Genomic DNA, 21,620 nt, shown 5'->3' with positions numbered 1-21,620 from the left:
AATGTTTGTAATGCTCAGTGGCAGTTTGGGATCACACTGGTTTTACAGGTGGGGGAAACTGAGGCAAGTTTGAATTGGAACAGTGACAAGCACGTTCTGCTTTTTGAGTTTCTCCTCAGGCTGTGCCATTGGTCATTTTAGAACCACACTCAGTTCACAGGACTCTGCAGGGTAGGACAAGGAGGAATCTGGAAAGTTCTTGTTGAAGCAGAAAGTGCAATTGGGCAACAGAATTAGGAAGGAGGGACTTGAGCTGGAAATCTGTGTTTGTATAAGTGCTGGGCAGGCCTGGGGGTGCTCACCACATCCCCTGTGCCATGTCTGCACACAGGGCCCTCCCTGTAGGGGCTAGCCTGGCAGAGTTAAATTACCTGCATGTCTCAGCCTGGGTTTCCTTGCTGACATCCCAGCACTGGGTTTCATCATTTCTCTGGAGGGGAGTGGGTGAGATGCCATTAACACCGTGGGACATTTGCCAAGTAGGTTTAAGAGAAGGAGGCTGTTGTGGAATATAGTTTGCCTATGTAAAGTTAAAGCCCTTTGGCAGCTCTGATTAATCTTCAAGAAAAAAAAAACCACTCAAACACAGAGTGGCAACACTGTTTTCTGGACATGGGCCCAGTTCTTGCTTTGGAGTAACTGAGGCCTTGCCTCATTTCTAAGGAAACGTGTGTTGGTGGTCCCTGGTGCCCAGCAGGCAGGTCTGCAGCTGTACAGGTTGTGATCACCACAATAAGCAGTTTCCTTTGCATTTCTCAGTGGAGATCCTGTGCCCACTAAGGAGAATTACAGTCTGAAGCTTTATTGTCCCTATTTAAAGGACAATCTGTGAGAGAAGGTTTCTTGACTGTAGAATAGAATGAGGCCCCCTATCCCTGTCTCTTTTCTTTTCCAGAACATTTGGCCCATTGTTTCAGAATAAAAAGAGTTTCCCCCAGTAATCCAGGGTTTCAGCATGCTGATTAGCAGTCAGCTCACTGCTTGTATGCTGTAATACACATGAAAGAGCTGCATTTCTTCTGCTCAAGCTGGAGGTGGTTTCTTTAGTGGAAATAAAAGCTTGGGAGAGCAAGACTTTCCTGACTGAGAATTCAGAGTGGAGAGAAAGACCTTGTGAAAATGCCCTTTCTTAAAGTGTGTGTTTCCAGTATGAGCTGTTGCTGGGCCAGGGCAGGATTTTCACCCTGAAACATGTTTGATTTGTCTGTTAATAAAATTTGCTATTGCTGCTCCTTGTGGCTGCTGTACTGAGTACCCTGAAAGCTACATGCTTCTTGATTTGGGTAAATTGTATGTTAGGTAACATGCTGCTACCTTTTAATAGTGTAATAACAGGAGAATTATTTGCATTTTTGTTCCAGTTTCCCTATATAACTCCAGCTCCACACGAGCCAGTGAAGACACTGAGGAGTTTGGTGAACATCCGCAAAGACTCTCTCCGACTTGTGAGGTACTGCCATTACCTGAACCTTTCATTTTGCTCAACCCAGTGCTCTGTCAGCCAGAGCCAAACTGTACTGGTAAGGTTTTGGAGAACGGCTGATATCCAGATCCTTGTTGCTAGGTATGTCCAGAGGTTTCTGTGTTCCCTTGTGAACTTTCAAGTGGTTTATTATACTCCTTATCCAAACAATCTGTGTTTCCAAACATGACCAGTGATGTGTCTGTTTCTGCAGGACAGACTGGAATGGTAAACAAAGCCATGAAATCATTAGCATGAGCGGAAGATATTAGGTCAATAAACTTTACAGACAGATTCCTTCCTGCATTCCTGTGCAAGGAGAAGCCAGAAAGGAGCTGATTCTGGTGCGAGTCACGGGCCAGGAAGACTGATGGGTCTTGAGTGAAACTTCCTCAGGTTTCTCCTGCTGCCAAGATAAAGTTTGGTGCTAGTGTTATGCATTTGTTTAGATGGCTGTGTCCGTGCGTGGGGGAAGGACACTCATGGAGATGTTACCTTTCACTGCTCCATGCTGAGATCTGAACCAGCAGAGCTGGCTTAAAGCACTGGCTCACGCTCAGACCTGCAGCTGTCCCCTTTCCAACAGATGGCTGAGGTACAGGGCCCAGCATTCAGTGCTTTGTTTGGGTCTGAGCACTGGGCAGATGTCCAGGCAGAGCATTTCCCAATGATCCTGGCTGGAGTCGCTCTGGATTGTGTGTCTCGGGGCTGGAGCACAGGCAGGGGTCCAGCTGCAGCTCCCAGCCAAGGTGGCTCTGAGAATGTGGTGTAATGTGAGCACTTTGAGTCATAACCAAAACCCCTGTTTGTTTTTATGTGAAAACAGACGAGGTTGTTTTGTTTTGTTTTTTTAAATGAGCAAAACCTGTGGTTTCAAAGCTGGTTGAACTTTCAAATAAGTGACCATTGGTAAACTGCTCTGAAAGCTCTTTGGTTTTTCAGCTTAGGGTGAAGAACTTCTTTAGGAAAAAAGAGAAGGAGCATAAGCCTAGTGGGCAGTGGCTTTTTCCCTGGGAGAGGCCTGGCTGTGAATGGGGCAGTTGGTGTGGTTTAGTAGATATATTTCTGTCATTCTGCTTTCTGTGGTCACACGTCCCATTTCCCCAAGCAGAGTTGCAGCTCTGGACTATTTGGAATGTAGTCTCCATGCACCTTGACAGTGTCTAGGTTTGCATCCATCTAATTCCTGGTACTATCAGTTCTTTTTCTGCCTCATGAGCTCTCACTCATGTGCTCAGTGCTGCTGTGTCAGCGCTGATGACAACGCTGCCAACATGACTCTATTTAATTTTGCACTGATGTAGACCCAAAATGAGTTTTTAATTGGCAGTTCCCAAGGGTACATTCTGTCTTGTGCTTTTCTACTCTTCTGGCCTAGAGGCTTTGCCTTCCTCCCTCTGTGCACGTAAAGGACACTTTGTGCCCTCTCCAGCCTGGCTTATTCACAACCAGTGGTTGAGGTTTGCACATTCTTTCCAGAACTAGTTAATTTACCACCTCCTCCACCAGCTATAGTGATACCGAGCCAAGTGTCCAGGTGTAAAGTTCTAAGTGTAGGTTTTGATGGTAATGTCCCCACAAGCCTTTTGTTTTTCATAGAATCACAGACTGGTTTGGGTTGGAAGGGACCTTAAAGACCATCTCATTCCCCCCCTCCCCCCCACCATAGGCAGGGACACCTTCAACTATCCCAGGTTGCTCCAGGCCCTGTCCAAGTTGGCCTTGGACACTTCCAGGGAGGGGGAGCCACAGCTTCTCTGGGCAGCCTGTGCCAGGGCCTCTCCACCCTCACAGGGAACAATTTCTTCCTAATGTCTAATCTAACCCTGCCCTCTGGCAGTGGGAAGCCATTCCCCCTTGTACTGTTACTCCAGGCCCCTGTCCAAAGTCCCTCTCCAGCTCTCCTGGAGCCCCTTTAGGCACTGGAAGGGCTCTAATTTCTCCCTGGAGCCTTCTCTTTTCCTGGTTGAACAACACCAACTCTCTCAGCTTGTCCTCACAGGAGAGGTGCCATGGAGGAATATAAGGAAATGTCCACTCTGGCCTTCCTGCCCAGCTCTGACCAGACAAAATTCTGAGTTTTGCCAGATCCTGAATTTTTACAGGATAAATAATAAACCTGTGGATATTGGTGTTGAAGTTCTGAGTCTTCAGTGTCACGTGTGAGTGTTTGATTTCTGGTAGGAGGAGACTGTGAACCTCAGAGGAGGGTAGCAGAAATTTTGCTGTTAACCACTAACAGGGAAAGACTTCCTTCTCTCTGTCTCATGTCCCACATTTGGCCTTGGATTGGAAGCTTTATTTGGGTGCTGCAGTACCTGGTGTGCTGGTACTGGCTGTTCCCTCTTATCCTGAAAGCTGCAGGAGGAAGATCAACTCAGAAGACAATGTCTGTTCTTGCACCCTGGGACTGCTTCTCTGCTTCAGCTTCTGGGCTTCATGGGATAGCATCATGGAACAAAAGGATTGAGGGAATCAGCAACTGTAGTGGTTTGGGAATGTGTTGGAAGCATCAGGAGTATCATGGAGAGTAGTGATACCACTGAGTGTTTTGGATAAGGGCCTGAGTGGGGGCTGGGGGAGGACAGGTGTGTTGCAGGGAATGAGAGAAAGGAAATCCATCTCTTCCCTCTCCAGCACATGGGGGTAACCTTGGTCCTTGGAGCTGTTCATCATCCTGTGGCAGAGGTGGTGAGGGCCTGGGACTGCCTGCTCTGCAGCCCTGGATGGTGTTAAACTGGACAGATCTTTGCAGAAACCCCAAATAGGAGAACCCCTCTGTTTGGTGATGCTCTCCCTTGTGAAAGTCTGTGCTGAGAGAAGTGTCACTAGTTCTACTCTCATTTAGTGCCTGCTCAAACGCTGGGTAAATGCACATCTCACAGTCAAGGGATATTTAACATTTATCCTGCATGTCTAACTATGTTGGTCAGCCTTTGAATCTCCTCAAAGGATGAAATTGGGTTCGGCTTAATGTAGTTCTGTAAAACTGTCATGGCTGCTGTTAATTATATTTTTATCTTTTAATTCTTTAACAGACAAAAAAAAAGCTCCAGCTTTTCCATTGTTTTATCCAGGAGTGATGTCAGACCAGGTGGCCTCAGCTCCCTTGGTCATCCTGCTTTGCCTTTTGCATCAAAATGTTGGATCAGCTATTTGTTCTCAAAGGTGGTCAGTCTCTTTCCTCTGTACCTGTGATTGTGAAGGCTCTGTGATGCACCTCTGTGCATGACCCAAAGGCACACCCAGCAAAGTCACTGGTTTCCAGATTTGTGCATGCATCTGTGGCCATCGCACATGGACACTGTCTGTAGGGCTTGGCTAAATGGGCACTGTAAAATCCAACTGCACGTGGAGACAGAAGAGCTCTTGAAGCACCTGAACCACTCCTGAACCACCTCCTTGTCTTGCCACGTCTCCTGCAAAGAAAGAGGAATGTAAAATTTGTGATTTTTGTCTTGCTACTTCCCTGATGTTACATGCCACCATTCCTGCACCTTAAGGTGGGACATGAGATGTCTCTGCCTCTCAAAGTACGCACCAAAGTAGTCTTTGCTTGTACCTTGGGCCAGCTACCATCTGTGCAGTCTTTTCTCACCTGAACTCTTTGCTCTGGCAGATCACAGAATCCCAGACTGGTTTGGGGTGGAAGGGACCTCAAAGCTCATCTCCTTCCACCCTTGTGCTGTGGGCAGGGACACCTTCCCCTATCCCAGGGTGCTCCAAGCCCTGTCCAAGTTGGCCTTGGGCACTTCCAGGGATGGGGCAGCCACAGCTTCTCTGGGCATCCTGTGCCAGGGCCTCCCCACCCTCCCAGGAAGAATTTCTTCCTAATGTCTAATCTAACCCTGCCCTCTGTCAGTTTGAAGCCATTCCCCCTTGTCTTGTCACTCCAGGCTCTTGTAAATAATCTCTCTCCATCTTTTTGTACCCTTCAGGTACTGGAAGGGTGTGGATGATTTTCTGTGCCTCCAGCAGCAGGGATGTTACAGCAGGAGGGCACAGCCTTGCTGTGACTGCCACCATTTTGGCACTTGTACCTTGCCCTCTGCTCCAGTGGTGCTGTTCCAGGCAGAAAAGGCTCAGACTCTCCTACTTCCCAGCAGATGCATCCTTCAGAAACCTTCCCTCCAGGCACTGCAGTGGCCCCTCAGTGGTTTCCCAGGGCAACAGATCTAGTCTAGTCTAGGTTTAACCCCTTATCTCCTTGGAAGGATGGAAGCACATTCTGAGTGCCATGGTGCAGGTTGAGGTTGGGAGCAGGAGGGTGATCTGAGATGCTTTTCATGATTTCCCTGAGAAGAAAAAGCGGGCAATGGTTGTGCCAATTATATGTTGTTTGTGTGTGAGCTGCCCCATGCCCAGGTGTCCCTGTTACCTGGTACTGTCACAGGTATCTCAGTCTGTGCTGTAGCTCTCACATATGCTGGGCATCTCTATTTAATACCTACCTGTGCATGAGGTGAGTCTTTGAAGGAGCCTCCGCCTGCAAGAGGTGCTGGTTCTCCCACCCTGCTGCTTCTGGAAGAAGTGGCAAGTCCATCATAGCCTGGATCCTTCTTTTCCAACTTCGGATCCACGGAGTGCAGCACAGCAAGAGGTGACTAGTGCTGCTGCTCTCTTGGACACACACACCACTTGTGAATGGATTGTTGCCATCTGTGTTCTTGGGTCAGTCCAGCACAAAATGTTGATGGTCCCCGTGTTTTTTAGGCAAACCTGCCCTTCTCCCCAGTGTTTCTTCTTTACAGCCTTCAAGTGTCATGATTTTACTCATTAAATGCAACAGCTTGTGTGAAAATACCATCTTGCTCTGTATTGTATATTGTGTCCAGGATTCTGCAGATGTTAAGACTCCAGTTCTTGGGATTTGGCTTTTTTTTATACTGGTATGTTGGGTGTTTTTAGCTTGATTTGCTGCTCTGACCTAGGTGAACCTCTGACAAAAGCCTCTCCAAGCCCTTCGGACAGGAATGCGGGTGTGTGCTGTAGTGGCTCACTAAGGTTACATTAGTACATGTGTTGTGTATTTGATTATACTGCTCTTAAATTTTATTTTGCACCTTCTGTATTAAATTACTGAAACTGAGCATTTCATTCTTGTTCAGTGTGATGTTAAATAAAATTCATGCTGGAACCCTCTTAATTAGGCAGCAGTTGTTATATGTCAGTGAACTTGGTAAATAAGGATTCCCTTGACAATTTTTAGATTGAATAATGGAGGTATGTCTGACCCATTTCTGAGTATTTTTGACAGTACAGCATATTCATTAAGGCTGTTTAGTGAGGGGAGAGGCTGATACTGTGAAGACAGAGATGATGCCAAGCTTTTGCTGAATAGTTCAGCTGCTTGGCTTTTACCCAGCCATCATGGCAATTAAGGTATTAGTGATAAATAAGTGAGGCTGGAGCTGGGTGACAAGTCAGTGCTGTTACACCTCTCAAGGGCAGCCTTGCTGCCCTCACCATTCCAACACAGTGCCTGAGCTCACAGTCACACCTGTGGTCATGGGATTTGAATTTATGGAGAATCTGCTGCTGCCCTGGCAGTGAATCACATCCATTTGCCTGTCACTTTGCTCTTCGAGGCAGGGAGAGCTTGGTCAGTTCAGGAGAAGAGGAGACTGAGGGCAGAGCTCAGCAGGGGCTGCAGCTCCTGCCAAGGGGCAGCTCCAGTCTCTGCTCCCTGTGCCAGGGACAGGACCCAGGGAATGGCTGGAGCTGGGCCAGGGCAGGGTCAGGCTGGAGATCAGGGAAAGGTTCTTCCCCAGAGGGTGCTGGGCACTGCCCAGGCTCCCCAGGGAATGGGCACGGCCCCGAGGCTGCCAGAGCTCCAAGAGCATTTGGACAATGCTCAGGCACAGGGGTGGGGTTGCTGGGGTGTCTGTGCAGGGCCAGGAGCTGGACTGGATGATCCTTGGGGGTGCCTTCTCACTCAGGATATTCTGTCATTCTGTAACTTTCTTGTGGTGTGTTGTGTTGGCTGCTTGCTCCAACATCTGCTGTTTCTGTGGCCACTCATGGCATGCCTTAAGTCCCCATGGCCGTAGCTCACTGCCCTAGAGCTGGCTTCATACCTCTTCTTCACTGGATTTGGGAGAAGGAGTAACCCTGGCAGTGGTGATCACACAGTGGGATCCAGCTGTGCAGGAGCCTGTAGCCAACTTAGGGCTCACTTTTACATTAATTGAAATAACTTCTAAGCTCATTCTGTTGGTTGTCATGTGTCTGTTTGCAGTTGGATGTGTTAGTTTTTGTTCATACAATAAATGCGTGCGAGCTCCAGTCCCTTACAGTACCAGAGGTTTAGTTGATCATTTGTACATTTAAAGGTGTTTGAAGTGCTTATATCTGGATGCTTTCTGAGCTAAATATCATCTTCTGAGTGATACTGGAGGTACCTTTTGTTGAGCTTCAGGAATTCTTTGTGTTACAGAAACCTCGGGTTTTTTCCTGTCACGCACCATTTCATTGCAGAGTTAAAAGAATTACACTTTAGATTTTTCAAGCCCATGCAGGATTTCTTTAGCCCAAATACTGAGCCTAATGGGAAAATTAAAAGGAAGGAGAATGTTTCTTCTCCTCAGCATTTGACATTCAGGATCTCCCTTTCTTGGCTCATTCTGTGTCCAGGCACTGTAAGGCTGGATGAGATTCCTCAACACCATCATTAGTTCACTTTAATAACTTTAGTCAGATCTTGGAAGAACCTTCCTCAGAGGAAAGAATGGAAATCTGAGAAGCCCAAGATGGAAGCCTTGCCTGCCCAGAACACCAAGGCTGGACTACTCTTGTCTTTATTTCCAGAGTGATCTTGTTGATACCTTATAAATATATGTTCTAATCCTCTGGCACTGTCTTTCAGGTATAAAGATGATGTTGACAGCCCTACCGAGGAGAATGGGAAGCAGAAGGTCCTGTACAGCCTGGAGTTCACCTTTGATGCAGATGCCCGTGTTGCCATCACAATCTACTGCCAGGCTACAGAGGAGTTTGTTGGTGGCATGGCCGTGTAAGTCCTGGGCTTGTGGGCATGTGGAGGGGCACAGGAGCTGGGATGATGAGCTGTCAAACATCTCTCATTAATCACCCCTGAGGCAGTGCTGCCACAGATGGTAGAGTGGGAAATTTCTTCTTTTTCTGATAACTTTGAATATTACTTTCAATTCCCTCACATAGCCAATATCTTCTCTTCTTCCCTTTTTGGTTTGGTTTCAGGGTGTAGGGAAGCCATTCTGTGAGCAACAAAGGAGAGGAACTCACAGCTGTATGTTTTGTCAGCCAGGTGTTCTATGAAATTAAAAAGCCAACCACCCTGCCCTTCAAATACTACCTGTTTTTTTCCCAGATCACCCAGGTCAGTGCCTTTGTGTGTTCCCTGTGACAGGGGCATCTCGGCCACCAAAGTAAAGTTCAGTCTGACATTAACAGAGTGAGTCTGTGGAATTGAGGCCCACCCAAAATCTATTTTGGGATAAATGCCCACCTTAACACAGGCTGTTGGGAGATGAGAGAAGATTTACTTCCTGAAATCCTGTCTGTATTTTTCCTGACAGGTGCACAGTAGTCTTTAGTTAGCTCTGGAAAGAATGACCAAAATGTCATCTGTGGGAACTTTCTCATATCCTGATAGTACATCCCTCCAGATTTTAAAACCTTTTAATCTAAATCAGCACATTTAACCCATTCCAGTCAACACCGTATCTCACACGACTGTGAATAATTTCCTCTCTATGTTCGGAGCAAAGGTGGCTGGAATCTGCTCTGCCTGGTGTGAGTTGGGTACATGTGAGCTGCTGGTATGATATGGTGCACTTCCAATGGCCATGGGACAAAGAATTCCTTTGACTCCAGGGGTAAAGGAAGATGCAGGCTGCAGAAGCTCTTGGCTTCCTCTAGTAGAGGCTTTTGGCTGATCAGAGGCTCCTGGACGTAGTGCTGATGGCTTCTGCAGTGATGCTCTGGAGCTGGGGCTAAACTTTGCCTTGGTTGAAGGGACCTGCAGAGGCTTCAGCAGGGAGAAATATCTATGACAAACCATAGCAGGGCTTATTTGTTTTATGCAAAGTATAAACATCCCACTAATGATCAATGAATTGTGTATTTTTAGAAACGAGGGAGGCTCAATTGTCCAATTCAGATATGCATTCCTTCAAACTGAAGGATATCCTGATCCAGAATTTTTGTTTAGGCCCCTTTCCCTTCTTCTGTTGAAGCCTATGGCTGCCTTTATTTTGGGGAGGTAATAAATGAGCTCCTTTTTAAAGTGCTTGAAAATTATCTCTTAATGAACTCTGAAAACACTTTCTGTTTAGATCCAGCTTTTCCTGAGCAGAGCTGAATGCAGCAGGATGCCTTAGAAATCCTGATAAAGTTTCCGTGTTCTGTCTCTTAGGTCCTTAGGTTTCCTGTGAATTTAGTGCTAGTGAAGGTGTTGGAATGGCAGCCTTGGAGATTGAAGTCCTCTTTCCCTAACACAGGTACAGCGTGGAGAGGTGGCCAGTGTCCCTTGTGCTGCCCTGCAGTGTTCCTTGGTTTTTGACCTAAGAAAGAAACCATCCATGGGCTAATGGGGAGAACTGAGGGCCTCTATGGCCAGGGTGGATGTATTTACATTGCCAGGCTTAAGCCATGGCTTAAATCAGCAAGGCTCGGTTTAAATCATTGATTTTAATCTTGTTTTTCCCTGTTGGTTTACCCTGAAGGAGAATTTCATTGTCACTGGTCAGTAGCAATGAAACATCTGCATTTACAGCATGGTGAGCTTCATATCAAACCTTGTGCTGTATTTTTTACGCTACAGTCTGTAAAGAATATCCATATAGTTTAAAATCTATTTTTCAGACTCCCACTTTTGCATTTTATGCCAAAATGGCAATAACCCAAAGTTATTCTAAAAAGAAAAACATAGAATTTTTTTTTTGGCCCACCACGCTTGAAGCATGCTGTGTTGGGCTGGAATTGTACCTGAGTGACCCAAGATGAGCAGTGTTTGTTCTTGTTGGTTAAACTGCTCATGTTGGACTCTTAAGAGACTCTCTCGTCAAGTGGTGCCTTGAAGAATAATTGCTTAATAGAATTGTTTTAGTTACCAAATATAACCAACTGTTTCTGGACAGAGTGTGTTTTCAGTCCTCTGTAACTAGTAGCTCTCCTCTTGGTTGGTTGGAGGAAGAAAACACAGTTTTTGGTTCAATTAAGAGCACTTTAAAATGAAATTTAGTGCCATGCACTGAGCCAGTGACTGTCACCAGTGCTGTTGTTTGTCCTTTAAAACTTGAGCAGCAAACATGAGCTACCCAATTGCTTTTAAATTAAATTTGAACAATTCCTAGGTGAGTTTCTGAACATGAACAGAGCTTCAGAGATTTTTTTTTTAATGTGAATTTTTTTAATCCACCCTGTCCATGGTTCAGTGAGAGAGGGATCTCTGTTAGATGGCAGAGCTGAAGCCTGTGTTCATGAACCCTCTGCATGAATCCAGGATCGGCAGTGATTCCCCCACTAATGAAAAATTAGCCAATGATTCTGTACTGTCCTGCTGGGGTGGCAGCAGTCCCTGGTGCACTAAACCTTCTAAAAGGTCAGAGCACCCACATTCAGCTCTTTCTTCCACTTCTGGCCTTTCATTTAATAAATCTTACTTTCATTTCTCCATAATACAGGAATGATGAACTGCCTGTTTCTGCTCTGGGGTGCTTGAACAATGAATGTTATATAAATGTGGGTGCAGGGGCTGCGCCAGAAGCCGGGAACTTTTTGGAAGGCACGATCCTGATTTCATGCAGATGTGTAGGGGGGAAGTCAGATACAAATATAGACTTTATAAGCTGCTTTAATTCAACCCAGGCTATTTTTCCATGTGGAAGTGGCTCCTGAAGCACGTCTTGGGGCTAGTGCAGCTGCCCAAGTAGGCATCTCTGCTTCTCTGGATTTGCTGTCTGCTAGTAAAAACCTTTTGAAGCTCTGATTTCAGCTTTGCAAAGCAATTCTATAAGGGCAGTGCTGTAATTACTTTGATTTATTCTTTTCAAATTCTAGTGGAAAAAAAAAATCTGGGCTGCATTCTTAGAGCTCTGAGTGGAGTGAGTGCATTTTCAGTGCACTAATAGGAATGCAGCTTTCCCCTGCCTGGGCTGGTGGATTTTCCTTTTCCTCAATCTCTTTTGGTGCTAACAGCTGCATTCATGGAACAAGCATGTGCAAAAGCTGTCCTATGTATAAATTCAAAACTTCTTCTATTGCACTTGATTGGGATGAAGATGCTCTTTAAAACAAAGCACCTTTTTTTTTTTTCCACTCTCCTAAATCAATGCTGAATCCTAAAATGGGAGAAACTTTCTGGCCCCCTGTGAAAAGCAGGAATTTTCTCCCAGCTCTCAGCCTGCAGCATGGCTCCTTAGAAGCACTAAACAAGTTATTCCTGCTTCTCTGCTGGAACAGCCACTGATCCCGATAGTATCAGCGCTCCTGCAAAACTCCTGCTAGGACAGGGTTATGGTCATACAGTTTGGGATGAGAGGAGGGAGGGGAGGGAAGGGAAGGTGGCTCTCCCTGGGCAGTGGCTTTGCTTGCTGTGGAGCCTCTGGTCACTTGAGAGCCACAGTGCTGTGTCTTGGGCCTGCCTTTGGGATTAGCTGGTTTCCATGACCAAAGGGAAGCCTTTCTGCAAGCCAGGGAGCTTCCTCCTGGAGTTATTTGGGCTCCATTTAAAAGCTGGTGGCTTTATCAGTCCTGTCCTAGCCTGTCTCAAAGTATGTTCAGCAGACTTTCCCAGGTAATTGTGCTGGGAGATATGCTCAGCTGCACTGTTCCTAGCCAAGATCCTGGGAACACGTAGCTCCCAACAGCTGCCTGCCTCTTGTCCTGAACTGTTGAACTCACAGGGAGCTGTGTCATCACTTTTGTGGGACCACAAATTACCAGCAAGGTCTGGTGAAGGTGATTGTGTTGATGATTATAAAGGTGTGTTCACCTCTGCAGCCCCATGCCCAGGGGAAGGTACCCTGCACTCTCTGGTGCTAGTGCAGATATCTGTAGAAGCCTTTTGGATGAATGAGGAATTTAAATCTGGAGGGGACTGCTCCTCTCACCTTTGAAATGTCTTTTGCTTGGTTCCTTTGTGGTGAGAATTCACCCTAAAGATTAAACACATCAGTTCCCAGAGGACGAGCTGATGCATCAGCCCAAGGGTAACAGAGATCTACCTATGCCTGAGTCTCTTTAATGGCAAGGAAATTAACACTGACCTGCCTCTGAACAGCTCAAGACCCCCAGTATCTTCAGTTTTGTTTATTTTTCTGGCTGTGTCCTTTTTCTTGAGTTTTGGAAATCGGGAGGAACATAAAGGTGTGCGAGCTGTACCTCAGCTACTCACTAGTGATTGCCCATAATGTAATTTCCCTCCAGATAAAGGAGGGGAACTCTGCATTGCGTTTCCATTGCAGGGCTGGCAGCAGCTCATAGAGAATAGTTAAAGAACTCCTGTTTGTAGCCTGCCTTCTCCTGCAGTAACTGGTTCCATGTGTTTGTACCTTAGATACCCTTGGTTTGTGACACAAGTTTTTGGAGCAGGCTGCAGAGATACTCGTATTCTCTTTTTATGAGTGCTCTGTGAATGCATCCCTGCCTTGTCTGGCAAAATCCTGGATGTGCACACTATTAGCCTCTTCCTAGGAGGGCTCCTGGGACTTTTCCAACTGTAGGTGTCCTGCTGACTAGCAGGAAGGATTGCGCAGTTCAAACATGACAGCAGCGGTTGTTTCCTCAGGGGAAGAAGTGAAACCAAGCCTCTAGCTGGAAGCACTTAAAAGAGCCAGTTCTGAAGGCATGAGCAATCCAGGCAGATCAGGAACTCATGATAAATATGACGTGAGAGGTTTGAGTCTTGCAGCCTATTCTTATGAAAGAGATCTTCCTTTTTGGACAGAAAAGATTCTCTCCCGTATCCCAGTGCTGTTGCCAAGTTCTATTTTCTCAATATAAAGAGAAAACAGAATGAAAATAGGTCAGTCCAGCTCTGCAATCCTTGCTCTTTCCAGGGCTGTGCTGTTTGTGTTGCTGATGTGCAAATGGATATATTAAAAAAATAAACCCCATTTCCTTGTTTGTTTTGCAATGCCTGCTACACTCATCCCAAACCTCCTCCCATGGTCTTCTGAGCTGATGGGGGACGTGACACTGCAGTGATTTCCTGCTCTGTGTGTGTGGAAGTTTGAGGAGTTGGGTCACAAAATGAAGTGCAACGGGTAGCTCAGCGCACGGCTGTTTTCATTCAAGCTTGCACAGGAGACAGAGGCACTCAGATATTCCTTTGGTTATTTAATAGCCTCTCTCTGTTCAGGGCCTTTGAAAGGTGCTCTTGCTGCTTTTGGCCATGGTGATTAATATGAATTCTTTGTGCAGAGGTTTCTTCTGTGTGAAGAAATCAGAGGCAAGTGCTGGGTTTTGCTAGAAACAAGCCTTTACAGCTTTGATCCAGGCACACACCAGCCCCCAAGGGAACACTGGAGTGTGCAGAGTTCACAGGCTGGAGAGCCAAATTCTATAGATTTCAGCCAGCAGACAAACCCTCTGTCTGTCTTAAGAGCTGTGGCCTTTGTGCCTCTCTGTGTAGCTGTTGTGTGAGCTTTGAAGCCTGGCTGGAGCCGGGAGCGTGGTGCTGCCAGCAGCTGGAGGCAGAGCTCTGCAGGGGCTGGAGGGGGATGTGGGCACTGGGGTTTCAGCTGCATGCAGAGGGGGTTGTCTTTGCCTGGCTTGGAGTGGAAGCTCTGTCCTGAAGGAAGCAGGAGGGAAGGAGAAGACTCTCAGAGACTGCAGTGCAGTGTCTTAGCACGTGGTTAACCTCCAAACTCCTTGTGGGAGCCTCTCTGGGGTGGATCTTTTCTAATTCTGACTGAGACCCAGGGCTATGGCCTTCCTGTGGTTTGGTAGTGTTTCTTTTATCAGTAAAAATCACTTAGAGTTGAAACATTTGTTCAACTTCCCTCTTCCCCAAAAACTGACCTGTGGGATCCTGCCTCAAAATGAAATGGGAGTGGGCAAGTGGGAGAGAGAGGAGGAGAGGATACTTGTTCCACATCATCTCCTGTCCCCTTTGAACACCAGCAGAACTTGTCTGGCTTCTTCCTCATCACCTGTAACAGGACATGGAGCCTGCCAGGCAGTCACAGCCTGTGGCAGTGGCAGAATTGTTTCCTGAGTACCATCTGAAGCTCTCCTTGTCCTTGGTTCACTGCAGATTGCTATGAAATTTGTAGCTGCTACTAAAGAAAGAGGACTCTTGTTTTGTCCACAGGCTCTTCAAAGCACGTATTCTTTCAGCCATTTCTAATCAAAAGTGTTACCTAGGGGCAGCATTGCTCCGTGCATCTTGCTTTTCCTGAGGAATGGGGTCTGGACAGTGCTCTGTGTAAGTCAGGCAGCCTGGCAAGGATCCTTGTGTGGCACTTCTCAGTCCAGGGTCCCAGTGTGCTTGTGGGAACAGGAACTGTCCTTTGGCTGCCCGAGACAGCCCCAGTACCAGGCACAGCTGAATGTGAGCACAGCAGTGAAGAAATCTGCAGGAGCTGGGACTGCTGCCCTGCTGAGAACTTCCCCAGGCACAGACCAGGGATGAGGGAGAGGGGGAAACACCCCAGTGAGCACGTAGCAACGAAAGTTTAACTCTGCTTAGCCAAACTCTAGCATGACACTTTTGTCTTGGGAGCTACTTAGGGTCTGCAGGTGCCACAGACTGAGTTTCTCCATGCAGGCAGGGAGTGCTTCTTAGCTGATAGAGGAACAGTGAGACTGGGGAATAATCTTAGTTTGTTCCTGTTCTCTCAAAAATCACTGGAGTATATTCACAGGGCCTCTCAGAATGCAGGTTCTCTGATACACAGCTGGCTTTGGGGTGGAAGGGTTTGACACAAGGGAAGAAGGAGTCAGTGCAGAGTGTAAAGTTTGCTTTTTGTGAGTAAAGGTGTGTCATAGAGCTCATGGAAGGAGATGGGCTGCATGAACCCTGATGGGGGCTGCTGCTGCAGCCAGCAGTGTGGTACCTCAGGTTGCTTGTGATTCTCGTGCTGTCAGGGGTACCTGAGTGAACAAACAGGTTTCGAATAATGTGACTGAGGATTTCTGTTTGGTCCAAACTTTATAGGACAGAGCCTCCTCACTTCTCCACTGTCCTGAGCTGCCAGTGGTCACAAGGTGGTTTTGTCCTCCTCTGGATGGAGGCCTGGCCCAGTGCAGTCTGAGCAACAGCAGCCCGAACATTCAGCTTCCAGTCTTCATGCAGAGAGAGGCAGCGTGTTGCTTGTCTGCTGTCTTTTATTCTTTGATATATGCTCTCTTTTTCTGTAACACATCTGCACAGCCCTATGGAGCTTCTCTGCTATTGTTTGCTGTGAGTCCCCAGCAGCACAGGCAGGGAATAGATGACTGAATCCCCAAAGGGGCAGGGGATGGGTAGAAGCCCCTTAGACCCTGATATGCGGGATATCTGCTTTGAAACAGCTTGTCAAGTTTTCCTCCTGTGTAGCACAGGGAGTGTTGTCTTGTGCAGAGAACCTGTGCATCACCTTGGAAGGGTGATCAGGGGTCATCAGACTTCCAGGGAATTCACCAGCCCACTGGCTGCTGACTGGAGGTGTCCAGAGTTCTCTGAATGTTCAGATCCAAGTCTGATGTGTTTTGGCAATGGGGGCCAGGCAGTCACACAGTCTGAGGCATAAAGCTCAGTTGGGGAAGCCTCTTTAATAATTTTGTCCTGCTCTTCAGCTCAGAAAATCTATGTGCCTGGTTTATTTCTTTTCCTAGGGATGGCGAGAGCAGCAAGTCAATGTGAGTGTTATTCTGCCATGTCCTCCTCGGAACAGTGCTATTTGTTTTCCTGTTATAGCCTAGTTTGGGTTTCTGGTGCTGTAAATGCAGGTCCTCCAGCATTCCTGGCACTCAGCAGCAGCATGTTTACACCCCTTTCCCAGCTCCACTCTCTCCTCTGCACTTTATTTCCAGTAAGTTCCTGACTTGCTGTCACCTTAGATAAGTCACTCTTCCATCCCCTGCTTTCCCAGCTGTGGAGGGAGAGTTGTGCCTCTCTGCAGAACTGGGAAGCTTTGAGACTGCCACAAAAGGAGCTAGATACAGGCTTGCTCTATTCATTGTGCTTGACAACTCAGTAAATAAAACTTCACTCAATTGCTCGCTCTGTAATTCACATATAAAAGACCTGTCATTCTGATCTCTCCCACACCATGCTTGAAATGCAAAGGATGGAGTGAGACCTTCTAGTAAAGCAGCACAATTTCAGCACAAGTACAGAATGGGCTCTGAGGGTATTGTCATAAATAACTTAATGCACCTGCCCTGGCAGGAAGAGCAGATTGCACGTGGTGAACCTGCCCTCTGTCACGACCTTCCAGCATTTAATGTGGATCTTGTGACACTTGGCCTTCTGCATCCTCAGAGGGTGCAGGAACTGTTGTACCTTTCCAGAGAAAGGCTGAGGTTTTTCTTGTAGAGCTGGAGCCTGTCTTGTCACTGTGCTGAGGGAGGATGTTCCTGCAGTGTCTCTTGGGCAGGGGATCTCTCACTTTCTCTCCAGTTTGTCAGTGTGCTCTGAACACAGTTGGTAATTTGACAATACAGGCTCTAGTGGTAAAGGCAGCTTCAGATGTTCCCACCCTGCTTTGGGGTTCACTGCCTCCTCTCCTGTGCCAGAACTGGGAGAGGCTGTCACATCTGGCTCAAGACATCACCCTCCAGAAAGGGGGAGCGGGCAGGGAAATGTCTCCTGGGGAAGATAGCACCAAGTGGGCTCAGGGTGCAGAAGATGGTGGATGGCAGCTGTGGTCCCATTCCAGATGTTCATCCCAGCCTGGCAGTGCTGGTGTTTCAGTGACAAGCCTTGACACAGTGGAAGAATTGTGACTCTTGTCTGGGTGGCTGGCGTGGAGGAGGGCTGGTGTCTCTCAGGTGGTGTTGGTAGCCCTGCAACACTTCTGGGGAAGCACAGGAGGAACTGAGGAGTGGATTGGAATGTCTTAGCAGGATGGTGGAAGCCAAGCAGCGTTTCCCACTGCACAGCTGTCCTATGAGGCACGGGAGAGCTTTCAGCACCATGCTGAGTTGTGTGTTCCCACTGTTAGGTCATAGCTCGTTCTTCCTGGGTTTCCTGCAGAAATCAGGACTGTGCTGGGCTTAAAGCCAGCATTGCCTATGCCATGGATTTAGGGAGCAGGCCTCTGCCAAGCTGCTACACCCCCCTGTACTCCAACACCCAGGCAGGTCAGTATGGACATGATCAGACCTTGCCTGTCTGCGCTGCTTTCTCTTTCCTGTGCTCACCTTCTTGCTTTGACCTTTCCCATCCCTCTTTGTGTCCCCACTGAATGGCTGCCAGCCCCTGCCAGCTCTGCCCTTAGAGCTGCCACTTGTGATTCCTGAAAGGCCGACGGGTGGGAGTGAAAGCCGAGCAGGGAGCAGTCGTTTGTTACAGCGAGTTTTCTTTCTCCCCCTTCCTTCAGATACAGCACAAAGAATCCCTCTCTGCAGTCCGAGACGGTTCATTACAAGAGAGGGGTAAGCCAGCAATTCTCCCTGCCTTCCTTCAAGATTGATTTCTCAGAGTGGAAGGATGATGAGGTAAGTGTCTTCTCAGTGTCCCCTTCTTTCCACACCCTGTTGTCCCAGAAGCACTGGCCTCTGTTTAGTGCCATGAAATTATGGCTGGAAGACACTTTCTCCCTGTTTCTCTCTGTTTTGTGGGTACTGCCCTGGGAGGAGCAGTATGGGAACTTGGCAGGCAGATCAGGCCAACTGGGAGAAAATCCAGAGAAGTGACTTTTGATATCACTGATCAGCTGAGTTAGGAGGGAGGCTGCAGAGACTGACACTGGAGCTTGTCATGGAAAACTTGCTTTCCTCAGCCTTCTTCTCCCTGCCAGCCAAAGAGCTTGTGGGAACAAATGTCTGTCATGATGTCTGTTTTCATGGATTTTAGTTTGAAGATTTTGGGGTTTTTTGGGTGGTCCTCTAGTACAGTGGTCTCCAAAGTGAGGTGCATGCAATACAATTCATTGGGGTGTGGGAAGGACTGCAGAAATACATGTATATAACCCGTAGATGATGAAAAACCCACACATATTGGGAATATGTGCTCAAAACGTTACTGATGGGATGAATAGTCAGAATAGTTTGGAGACCACTGCTCTGAAAGAGTCCTGTTCTGTTAAAGGGCCGCATCCTGCACTGTTATCTGTAGCAGTACAGTGTTGTGAGGGGATATTCTCCTTCTGGGGCAGATGTACACTGGTGCATCAATGCTGAATAAGAGAACGTTTCCCTCTTCTTAATTTAACCCATAACTGCAAACAGACCAGGGCTTGGTTTTAATTAAGCTTTGTGCCTTTTCTACATACCAAGACTTGTGGAGTTCTGTTAATTTTGGTATCTTTGGTATCTGCAAAATTCCAACATGGGCAGCAACCCTCAGGTTTCTGAGCCTTAAAGCTTTGACCCAAGGGCTTCCCCTGCACATGGGACAGGGAAGGAAAGCCTTGGTCTTTCCCCTGCTCTGTGCAGCACTGTGATAAGAGATTTCAAAGGCAGAGTAGTTGTTCTGTAGCTGCTGCTAATGTATTTGTTCCTGTGGATCCCTCTCCCAGCAAATGCACACTGATAATGGTGTTCATTTCCTGACCCAAGCCTGTGCAAGTGTATTGCATATGTGAACCCTGGTAGATAACTCTACCTATTAAAAAAAAAAAAAAGAAAAGAAAATAAGAAAAAAGAAAAAAATAGGGGGGAAAAAAGTAATCTTTCATGTATTTGAAAGATTGAATAGCTATTGTCCTGAAGTTACAGTTACAACTATAATCAGTCCCGTGCCTTAACAAATGCCATGGTGGTTACCAAGAGCCTGCAGAGTCTGGTCTCCTGATGTCTTGGCTTCTCTGCCAATAGATGATTTCACAAGTTCAGCCTACAAAAGCCTGGAAGAGCTGCTTTTCAATCCCTTCTGTTGTCTAAGAGAGCTCAGATCCCTTTATTCTTAAAGAATTGAGAAGCTTAATTTTCACTTTTGTTCCTGTCAGCAAGGTTTTAACTCAAGTACTAAAGTCATATCCCTCTGACAGCTTAAAGGAAAAGTGGGTTTCCAGCTCTCTGCTTGTTCTGCTGCATCCTCTGTTTCCTCTCTTTTCATTGGTGTTACTGGAGCTGGAAAAAATGTGGAACAAGCACTAATTCCAAAGAGTTTCCCCTCCCATGTCAGCTCTGTGTTACATATTGGTCCTTGTCCTAAATCTTCCTAACTGGCCACCAAAATGCAGCACTTTTATCTGAGACAGCTGGCAGTGTCTTAGCTGTTTACAACTGACATTTCAGATTTCTTTCCAGCTTTGTTATTGGTCTTGTTCAAAACCCCCGGATTTATTTCATATTTTTGCTTAGTGTAATACTCGGATATGACATAGGTCTTGGCTGGGGAAGAAGGGAAACTGATGTTATGTTGGGTTGTTCTGTAAAAGGCTTTATAAAAGTTTATTTTATCTTCTTTATTTACTGATTTGCTTGGAAATTATAGACTATGGCTTGTGTTGAGTCCGTTGTGTTCAGAACCCTAAAAATGAATGTGAAATGGTGCCTTAAAGAGGCCTTTTGTTTGAGAACACCAGAGTTTATATGGCAAAGCAACCTCGATTCTGTGATGTGACTTTGCCTTCAAATGGTTTCTCTTTTGATGGACTGGAGCAAATCCGGCTGCAAATGATGTTGGGGCTGTGGCCCCAAAGCACTGTCTGAACCGTGCTGCAGCACTTGGAATTGGGTCTCAGTTCTCATGGAGAAACTGAAAACAGACTACCTGGAGCATCATGGTGAAATGACATCTTTTTTTTCAGTCTTGGCAAGAGATGAGACAAAAACCTCCAAGTCAGTAATTAACAAAACCAGCAGAAATCCAGTCCCTGAGCCACTTCCATTCCTGGCATAGGACAGTGTTTATAAGGTTGCCTTTTCCTTGTATTTCTAAGATGACACGGAGCTTTTGATGTGCTTTAATGAAGTGTAGGGCAAAGGGAGAAATTGAGACTGTTTCCCTTGCACTCAAATTTTCACTCTCACCAATTAGAAGGTCAGGGACCTGCATTTCATAACATGCCAAGAGATGGAAATCAGTCTGGTGTTTCCTTAAAGTGTTGTGTGAGCTTGAAGTTTTGCAGATTTTCCTCTTATGTCTTCAGGAACTTCATACCAGAGCCAGGGTCTCTTTGTGGTGTTGGGAGCACAATGTGCTGCTGTGCTAAAACCAATATATCCTGTTGTACATAAGCAAAATTGTGGCACTGGATGTATTTTGAGAAACTTGTCCTACAAATCATTCAGAAGACTTTTAGGATACATGAATTAATGAGAATTAAATACCATTTGAAATTCAAACCGAGATCCTTTGCCTTGCTATCCACAGCTGGTGTTTAGTGCCACATCAATGTGTGTGTGTTGTAGTTGACTCCCTTTTAAAGTTGGTGCCTGGAATTTTAAATCCTCCTGCTCTGTCGTGTCCTTTTGGGACCAGAGACTGGGGACCTGTCAGAAGGGCCCTTCATTGATCTAACATGATCTGCAGTGTTGTCTTCAGGCAAGTCTGGTGTGAATTGTGTAACCTCAGCTCATTTCTTTCCCTCAGCTGAACTTTGACTTGGACCGTGGCGTGTTCCCTGTGGTCATCCGAGCAGTGGTGGATGAAGGGGATGGTAAGAGTTGATGCTCTGCTCCCATGGTTTTCTCCTGGCTCTCTCTAAGCTTATGTGACCCCTTCAGGACTGGCCTCCTTGGGGACCCTTTGCAGAATAAAAATATTTCAGGAGTTCACCATAACTTCCCTTTATTAAAAGGGCCAAGCTAACCACATAAAAAACATACTTTTAAAAATAGTCTCCATTTTTTACAGGAAAAATGGCCAGCTATTTAGTGTGGGAATAGTGTTTAGGAGAGCTCCTGGCTCTGCCACCAGTGCCAGGCACACAAATTAGAGCAAATGACTTCCTTGCTTGTTGGGTTTTTCTTTTGGAGTTTATAGGTCAAGGAGGGGGAAGTTGGTCTTTTTTCTCTCTTGAAGGGGTAAATTGTCTTCCTAAAAGCCTGGAAATCAGCAGAGAAAAGGAAATGGCTT

At 46.6% G+C, this 21,620-nt stretch overlaps 1 protein-coding gene across 6 annotated transcripts in view; it reads left to right on the top strand.

Annotated features, from left to right (window-relative positions):
* The window catches only part of MGRN1 (mahogunin ring finger 1), a 50,111-nt gene that overhangs the window by 8,653 nt on the left and 19,838 nt on the right, over window positions 1-21,620 (top strand). For all 6 annotated transcript variants that reach the window (XM_042037087.1, XM_042037088.1, XM_042037091.1 and 3 more), the window contains exons 3-6: window positions 1,362-1,450; window positions 8,328-8,474; window positions 17,974-18,091; window positions 21,135-21,201. In XM_042037087.1, the coding sequence (XP_041893021.1) occupies window positions 1,362-1,450; window positions 8,328-8,474; window positions 17,974-18,091; window positions 21,135-21,201 (421 nt within the window). The remainder of the gene's footprint in view (window positions 1-1,361; window positions 1,451-8,327; window positions 8,475-17,973; window positions 18,092-21,134; window positions 21,202-21,620) is intronic.

This window comes from Corvus kubaryi, unplaced genomic scaffold (genome assembly GCF_017639235.1).
Source record: "Corvus kubaryi isolate FWS band 111438036 unplaced genomic scaffold, C.kubaryi_AGA036_p1.0 37387, whole genome shotgun sequence".
Lineage (NCBI taxonomy): Eukaryota > Metazoa > Chordata > Aves > Passeriformes > Corvidae > Corvus > Corvus kubaryi.
The sequence above is the reverse complement of the archived record's forward strand: the minus strand, read 5'-3'. Positions and strand labels throughout refer to the sequence as shown.